Source organism: Heterodontus francisci, unplaced genomic scaffold (assembly GCF_036365525.1).
Source record: "Heterodontus francisci isolate sHetFra1 unplaced genomic scaffold, sHetFra1.hap1 HAP1_SCAFFOLD_51_2, whole genome shotgun sequence".
NCBI classification, from domain to species: Eukaryota; Metazoa; Chordata; class Chondrichthyes; order Heterodontiformes; family Heterodontidae; genus Heterodontus; species Heterodontus francisci.
In genome coordinates, this window is record NW_027141369.1 from 3,145,523 (window position 1) to 3,154,859 (window position 9,337).

At 43.9% G+C, this 9,337-nt stretch overlaps 1 protein-coding gene across 1 annotated transcript; it reads left to right on the plus strand.

Annotated features, from left to right (window-relative positions):
• The first annotated feature begins 1,758 nt into the window (after window positions 1-1,758).
• LOC137363007 (histone H2B 1/2-like) lies at window positions 1,759-8,476 on the plus strand. Its single transcript, XM_068027126.1, has 2 exons — window positions 1,759-1,764; window positions 8,108-8,476. Exons 1-2 carry the CDS (start codon window positions 1,759-1,761, stop codon window positions 8,474-8,476), a joined length of 375 nt encoding a protein of 124 aa, XP_067883227.1.
• Window positions 8,477-9,337: the final 861 nt, after the last annotated feature.

The following is a 9,337-nucleotide window of genomic DNA, read 5'->3' on the forward strand; positions in this document are numbered from 1 at the left end:
TGTGTGTGGGATGCATTCAGTAGCCATTAATCTCTGGGTTAGTTTGTCATTCTGGATTCACTCTACACAAAATTACATAGTATTTACAGCACAGAGACAGGCTTTTCTGCCCAAGTGCTGGTAGTTCCAATGAGGTTACTCCAACCCTACTTCATCTAATCCCATCAGCAAATCTCTCAAATTGTTTCTGCCTCATTTAATCATTTAGCTTGATGTTAAATGTAACAATGTTCAGCAGCTCAAGTGCTGTCAAAGCAGGGTAAAGAAGATTCCCCTGAGTTATTTATTTAATTTATTACTGACTATTTCATATCGACAGCTTTGGACTCCACCACAAGTGGGAAACATCTCTACCTCTACCCTAACGAAACCCTTCATATTATGCAATGCTTCGATTAGGTGACCACTTAGAGAAAAGAGCCCAGGCTTGTTCAATAGTATGAACTCCTGTGGAACATATAGTTCGGTTTGCATTTATGGAATAAATACTGTATCTCAGTCTGAAACTGTATGTGATTTTAGATTGGCATATAATGTGTAGCTCAGGCTGCAATAAATAACTGAGACAATATCTTTCACTCTAACACTATAGTTTTGTGGAGTGCTATGTTATTTGTCATTCAGTCTGTTCTGATAGAATATATAATGTTACCTTTAAGTCTGAGGCAATGGGGGGTCAGGTACAGGGTCCGGGGGTGCCCATTGGGGGCGGTTGGAGCTTTGAGGGTGGCCCTCCATGGGGAACAGGGTGCCTAATCAGGAGGACACCCCCGCAGCCCGCAAGAAAGATGCCTGGTTTTATCAGGCAGGGTTCTTGGTGCCTTTGCCACACTGCTTCCCCGCCCCCAACCCAACCGAGGATAAAATACCTGCAGCAGAGAGAGGAGGCCCATAAGTGGCTGTTCATTGGCCAATTAAGGGCCTTGATTGGCCTGGGGCAGACAGGCTGTTTTTCCCCACCCCCGTTCCCTGTAATATTGCAGTGGGTGTGGGAGGGGGTCAGAAAATTTCCATCAGATTGGAAGTTGGCAAATGTTACACTGCCTTTCAGGAAAGGAGGGAGAGAGAAAATTGTGAACTACAGGCCAGTTAGCCTAATATCAGTCCTTGGGAAAATGCAGGAAGTCTGAACAATGCATTGAGAAAAGCATTCAAACAAGTCAACATGATTTTCCTGAAGGGAAATCTTGTTTGACAAATTTATGAGAGTTTTTTGAGGATGTAACTAGCAGGGTAAAGGGAAACTAGTCATATTCCTGGATTTCCAAAAGGCATTCAATAAGGTGCTACATAAAAGGTTAATAGAGAAGATAAGGGACTCATGGAATTGTGGGTAATATATTAGCATGGATAGAGGATTGGTTAATGGACAGGAAGCAAAGAGTGGGTATAAACAGATTGGCAGGCAGTGAATAATGGAGTGTTGCAAGGATAAGTGCTGGGGTCTCAGCTATTTACAATCTAAATTAATGACTTAGATGAAGAGACAGAGAGTAATGTATCTAAGTTTGCTGATGAAACAAAGGTAGGTGGAAAGTGAAGCTGTGGGAGGACATAGAGAGGCTGCAAAGAGATATAGACAAGTTCAGTGAGTGGGCAAGAAGATGGTAGATGGAGTATAATGTAGGGAAGTGTGAAGTTCTTCACTTTGGTCATAAGAATAGAAAAGTAGAATATTTGATAAAAGGTGTGAAACTTGTAACTGTTGGTGTTCAAAGAGACTTCAGTTTTCTTGTACAAGGAATAGAGAAAGTTAGCATGCAGGTACAACAAGCAATTAGGAAGGCAAATGGCGTGTTGGCCTTTATTGCGAGGGGATGAGAATACAGGAATAAAGAAGTTTGCTACAATTGTACAGGATTTCGGTGAGACCACATCTGGAATACAGTGTGAAGTTTTGGTCTGCACACTTAAGAAAGGATATATGTGCATTGGAGGCGGTGCAGCAAATGTTCACTAAATTAGTCCCTGGGATGAGGGAATTGTCCTATGATGAGAGGCTGAGTAAATTGGGCCTATACTCTGCAGTTTAGAAGAATGAGAGGTGATCTCATTGAAACATACAAAATTCCAAAGGGGCTGGACAGGGGAGACACTGAGAGATTGTTTCTGCTGGTCAGACAATCTAAAACATGGGGACACAGTCCCACGATAAGGGGCTGATCATTGAGGACTGAGATGAGGAGAAATTACTTCACTCAAAGGGTTGTGAATCTTTGGAATTTTCTACTCCAGAGGATTGTGGATGCTCCATCATTGAATACATGTAAAGCTGCGATAGACAGATTTTTGATCTCTCAGAGAATCAGGGGATAAGGCGAGCAGGCGGGAAAGTGGAATTGAAGCCTAAGATCATCCACGATGGTACTGAATGGCGGAGCAGGCTCCACGGGCCACATGATCTACTCCTGCTCCTATTTTGTGTGTTTTTGTGTTCTGACTACTTCTGCTGTCGGTGATTGTGGAACTGATGTCTCTGCTCTCTGTGAGTGATACTGTACTTACTGTGTGTGAGGAGCTGGCTGCACTTCCCCTTGTGTCGAGGAATCACTACATTTATTCAGCTTCCTCAAGTATTGCCTGTAGAAAGAAAAAGTATTAATTATAATTCAGGAAGAGATGTGGTGGAAGTTACAAGAGAGACCAAAACAATTTTTCAATGAATAATCATTGTGAACAATCACAAAGGAAAGCCAGCAACACAAACAGAGTCAGTGTCTGATTCCACTGCAGTCCTGCAGCCCCCAGCTACTGCATACCAGGGGCTTTGGCCATTTTACAACAATTAAATAACATCCAGAAACAATCCACTGGGCCATGAACGGGACTGACTGACGGAACAGGGACTTTTACACAGGTCAGATTTCCTGTTCCCGCTCCCATGGTCTAACCGTTCAAATGAAACCAAACAGCCGCTGTTTAAAATGTGTCCTTCACACTTCTCACCTGGTGCCTATAATAGATTCTCTTTGTGTAACTCCCCACATCCTGACTGTCCACTTCTGTTTCCACACTTCACTGTCCAATAACAACAAACTGTGGGAACAGGCTATATCCCTCTCATTCCGCTGGCGCGGACATGATGGGCCGAATGGACTCATTCTGTGCCGGAAGTTTTCCACGTTTCTGGCTGAAGTGCTGCAGAAATCTGGGCCTGCGCTCCCCTCCCCCAGCACTGCCTGTGAGCGGAAGAAGATGGTTTAAAACAGCCGCGAATGGAGAGATCCCGGTCCCGGGGGAAGGGAGCAAACAGCAGCCTCCTTCCAGCAGGACATCGCTTTGGGAGCATGTCCGCAGATAGACTCAGAGATCAGCATCGAGTCCGGGGCAAGTTCAGGGGCAGGCGGGGGCTGTTTGTAGGAGGCGGAGTGGATCTGAAACTGGTCTCGGAACATGGAGTGCGTGGAGAGGCCATTCTCCGGTTGTGTGTGGACAAGGGGATGGAGACAGAATGGGAAGAAACTTATTGTAGTGGAGTGAAACACTGACAATATTTGTGTTGCGGTGGTTCTTTTGCGGGTATCCATAATGATTATTATTTGAGAGATTAAATTCATTAAAACTCTATATCTTTGATCTCACCTGTATTTTAGTTACAAACATACTTTTGTTCAAACAGGCAAATGATTGAATGAACCAGAATAAATGGGCTATTTCCTCCACCCAAGTTACAAGGAAGAGTGCCACCAGATCCTTCTCACACACAATACGTACATTATCACTCACAGAGCGCAGAGACACAGACAGGTCATCAGTTCCACAGTCTCAGACAGCAGAAATAGTTCCAGAGACACATTTTCAATCCATCAATCAAATAGAGCAGGAAAGACAGACGTTGTTTCTATGTCACCCCAACTCATTACCACTGACAGGTAGATACATAAATCCCAGTCCAACATCTCACCCACAATCAAATTATCAGTGTGTCAATCCCACAATAGAGCAACCTCAGCTACAAATTAAACACACAGAGAACTGACACGTGGTTCCTGTTTCAAAGTTACAGAATTAACCTCAATAATGTACTCTGAGATTCAAGTTAAATACCAGCCCAATATTTACACAGGTTTTGAGTTTATTATCAGTATTAATTCCCATCATGTTTCCAGACATATACATTAGACTCAAGTCCATAATCAGATTGAGAGATTCTGAAATATAGTATAACCTGAGATCCAAACTCAGATTCCAGTTTAAAACTCATCCGGATTGTGAAACTAAAAGATACATTATAAATTTGATCAGTATAGTCTGAGCTATAAATTACATACCAGTCCTGAAACCTCATAGTGTCAGATGGAAGATACTGTACAATTCCAGACTGAGCTCATTTTACATGCAAATCCAAGATACTCACTCAGACTGAATGGCACTGATCAAATTGATTAGTACAGCCTGAATTACACTTGCACACCAATCCTGTATCAGATTGTAGGATACATTATCTTTCACTATTGTGTTCACAGTGACAGATATTTAATACTAAGCAAAACCTCAAATATATTGTCTGCTTAAAACCTACCACATCAGTGGCCTGTTGCTGTGCTGACATTTTATGGAGAATAAATCCAGACTTGCCATCAGTCCCAGGGATGGAGGATTATATAATGAATCCCACACTCACACAGAGTACCAGATACTGACAGATAGATAGTGATGCTGAAACACATGCTCAGTGCCAGATGCTGAAAGATATAGGTTGATTACTGCACTCACTCACAGTACTTCAGCCTGAGTCATCTAAAGCAACCTAACACACAAAAAATAGCAGTGAGAGAGTAAGAAAGAGTCCAAAACTCACATAGAGTACCAGACACTGATAGATACAAACTGAAAACTACACACACATGGATATAAGATTGGCTAACTCACAGGAAACAGAGAGTGGGGACAAATGGAGCATTTTCAGATTGGAAAACTGTAACTAATGGAATGTCACAGGGATCAGTGCTGGTGCCTGAACTATTTATGGTCTATATTAATAATTGCATGAAGGCACTGAGTGTACTGTTGCCAAATTTATGGGTGGTACAAAGATAGGTAGGAAAGAAAGTCGTGAGGAGAACATAAAGTGTCTGCAAAGAGATATAGATAGGTTAAGTCAGTGGGCAAAAGTTTGGCAGATGGAGTATAATATAGGAAAATGTGAGATTGTCTACTTTGGCAGGAAGAATAGAAAAACAGAATAGTACTTACATAGAGAGACTGCAGAATGCTGCTGTACTGAGGGATCTGGGTGCCAGGTACATGAATTACAGAAAAGTTAGCATGAAGGTACAGCAAGTAATTAGGAATGCAAATGGAATGTTGGAATTTTTCGCAAGGGGAATGGAGTATAAAAGTAGGGAAGTTTTGCTGTAACTGTACAGGGCATTAGTGGCATCCCAACTAAAGTACTCCATACAGTTTTGGTCTCCTTACTTTAGGAGGGATATACTTGTATTGGAATCAGTTCAAAGAATGTTCACTAGGCTGATTCCTGGGATGAAGGGTTGACTTGTGAGAATAAGTTGAGCAGATTGGGCCTCTACTCACTGGAGTTTAGAAGATTGAGAGGTGATCTTATTGAAACCTATAAGATTCTCAGTGGGCTGGACAGGTAGATGCTGGGAAGATGTTTCTCCTTGTGGGGGAATGTAGAATTATGGGCCACAGTTTCAAGATAAGTGGTCTCCCATTCAAGAAAGAGATGAGGAGGAATTTCTTCTGTCAGAGGGTTGCTCATCTTTGGAATTCTGTTCTCCAGAGGACTGTGGAGGGTGGGTCATTGAATATCTTCAAGGCTGTGATAGACAGATTTTTTGATGTACAAGGGAGTCATTGGTCAATGGGCACAGGCAGGAAAGTGGAATTAAGGCCTAAATCAGAACAGGCATGATCTTATTGAATGGCAGAGCAGGATTTATGGGCCACATGGCCTTCTGGAAGCGATCCTGAGTGTCATTGTCGATATCTGCCCTTGGTGACAGGAGGTTCACAAGGTATGAGCAGTGATCCACATTGTCCAGTGATTCGCCGTTGATCTTAATAGTCGGGGGCAGTGTCGGGGAGCAGGCTGGCAGAGGACCTTAGCTTTCCGGATGTTTTTCTTCAAGCCAATTCTTTCATGCGCCTCCATGAATGCATCGATGAGGGTTTGAAGCTTGGCCTCTGAGTGTGCGCATATGCAAGCATTGTCAGCATACTGCAGCCCGATGACAGATGTTGGAGTGGCCTTGCTTCAGGACTGCAGGCAATGTAGTTTCAATAGTTTCCCACTCGTCCTGTAGAGTAGATCTGCTTACACAAACTAAAGAACAGCTGATGGGCTGAAAGAGTGCAGGAAATACAGCAACTTGCTGACAGCCACGACATGTGTGGATTCTTCAGCACCATCAAGACCATTTATGGCCCAAATTACCAAGGACCTACCCTACTGAGAGTAAAGAATGGAGTGACACTGATCAAGGTCAGAGAGGCAGTCAGCACTCGTTGGAAGTAGCACTTTGAAGATCTTCTCAATCGCAACTCAGTCCTTGATGCAAGTGCCACATTCCACAGCATGTTACCCACCATGACGTCAGCACAATCCCAGCCCAACAGAAATTGAAAAGGCAATCTAACAGGTAAAAAAAAAATGAAGGCCACCGGCAGAGATGGAATTCCCTCTGAAAATCTAAAATACGACAGAGAAGAACACTTAACACAAATACATGGTCTCATTTCCCTCAGCTGGAAGGACAAGAGCATGCCAGGGATCTCTGAGATGCTGTCATTGTGATCATCACCAAAAAGGGTGACAAGACCGACTGTGGTAATGACAGAGGGGTATCCCAGCTGTTCACTACAGGGAAGGTCATCACAAGAGTCCTTCTCAACTGTCTCCTCCTCGTGGCTGAAGATCTCCCACTGGAATCACAATGTGGATTCTGTCCATCAAGAGACACAGTGGACATGATCTTCACAGCAAGACAATGCCAAGAAAATGTAGGGAGCAGCAGCAACCTTTCTACCTGGTCTTCTCTGACCTGACAAAGGCCTTCGACTCTACCAACCAGGAGGGATTATGGAACGTCTTCCTCAAATTTGGCTGCCGGAAAAATTCGTCACCAACCTCCAACGACTGCATGATGACATGCAAGCTGAAATCCTTCCCAACGGACCTACCACTGACCCAATCCCAATGCAAACTGGGGTCAACTAAGTCTGTGTCATCGCACCAACGCTCTTTTCCATCTTCCTCGCCGCAACACTCCGCCTCAACTCCTCACACTCAAACACAGCAACAGAGACTGACAGATACAGAATGGATGTCATACTCAAACACAGTACCAGAGTCTGAAAGATACAGTGGTGCGGTGGTTAGCACTGCAACCTCACAGCTCCAGGGACCTGGGTTCGATTCTGGGTACTGCCTGTGCGGAGTTTGCAAGTTCTCCCTGTGACCGCGTGGGTTTTCGCCGGGTGCTCCGGTTTCCTCCCAGCGCCAAAGACTTGCAGGTTGATAGGTAAATTGGTCATTGTAAATTGCCCCTAGTGTTGGTTGGGATTACTGCAGGGTTAGTACAAATGGGTGATTGTTGGTCGGCACAGACTCGGTGGGCCGAAGGGCCTGTTTCAGTGCTGTATCTCGAAATAAATAAATACGGAATAAATCCATACAGCACCAGAGACTGAGAACTGCTGAATGACAGAACGCAATCAAACACAGGAGCAGAGAATAAAAGAAATGGAATTAATTGCACACTCACATGCAATAGCAACGACACAGAATCATCAATAAGCGTCCTTTCAACAACATGCAGAACATTTCCAGAGAGCTTGACACAGCGAGCGACTCTTTCAATGTAAACTGGAGCTGGAGAGAGTCTTTGTGAAACATACTTCCTGATTGCAGTACGAATGTTTGTGATTGGCTGCAAAGTTTGAATGTGATTGGATGGTGAAGGACACCAATTATAGTATTACAATATTAACCCATTGTGACATCACTCCCAATCACCCAATCACAATCTTTACTTTCCCCCATCCCTTATTAGCATAGAGCTGTGGGATTGTCTATTTAATCCGCACTCGGAAGGGGTTTGGTTTATTTCTGTGTCTGAAATTGAAACTGAAGATGGTTGAGGAGAAGAAGAAAGCAGCTGCTAAGAAGGGCGCCAAGAAAACTGTGAGTAAACCATCAGCAAAGGGCGGTAAGAGGCGGAGAAAGTCGAGGAAGGAGAGTTACTCCATCTACATCTACAAAGTGATGAAGCAGGTTCACCCCGACACCGGCATCTCCTCCAAGGCCATGAGCATCATGAACTCGTTTGTGAACGATATTTTCGGGCGCATCGCGGGTGAGGCTTCCCGCCTGGCCCATTACAACAAGCGCAGCACCATCAGCTCCCGGGAGATCCAGACCGCCGTGCGCCTGCTGCTGCCCGGGGAGCTGGCCAAGCACGCCGTGTCGGAAGGGACAAAGGCGGTGACCAAGTACACCAGCTCCAAGTAAAACTGCACAATGGACTGAAAAACATCCCAAACACAACGGCTCTTTTAAGAGCCACCCACAATCTCTCTGAAAAAGCTACAACATCATCTCTCTGGTTTTGATTTGTTTTGTTTTTTTATACGAAGAGTCTGGAACTTTCTAATTGCCTTTCTGATCTCTTTTAACCCCGTGGATTCTGGGTGATTTCGTCAGATCTTTCTGTCTCTGCTTAATAATGCGGCGTAAGTTAATGACTGATCACTGACCCCATGTACGCTTTGATCTCGGACTATTCTCCGTCCTTTTTGAAACAGTCTGTAAGCGGCGGCAGAAAGTCTCATTCACAGCATTCTGGAAGCGGACACATTTCAGGTCAATCTTTGTCAAGATACCGCATCACTGATTCTAGATTTAACCGATTTGTGGGAGACAAAAGCGGAGAGAAAGTGTTTTATTGTCAGGAGTTGAAATGTGAGACTGAGGTTTCCTACAACAGCGGGGTTTCTAGAAAATGTACTTATCAATTATTGAGGCCGAGCTTGAACAAGGGAAACAATTGACTGAGAACTGATCTGTCAGCTGATTGACGAAATAGTACAATAGCGAAAATGAACGCACTTCCGAGATCAAAGCGAACATGGGGTCAGTGATCAGTAATTAATTTACACGGAATTAAGTAGAGACACAAAGATCTCAACAGTGAAAGTGAATCACCCAGAATCCATGGGGTTAAAACAGAGATCACAAAGGCAATTGGAAAGTTCCAGACTCTTCATGAAAAAAACAAATTGATACCATAGAGATGATGCAGCTTTTTCAGAGATTGTGTGTGGCTCTTAAAAGAGCCGTTGTGTTTGGGATGTTTTTCAGTCCATTGTGCAG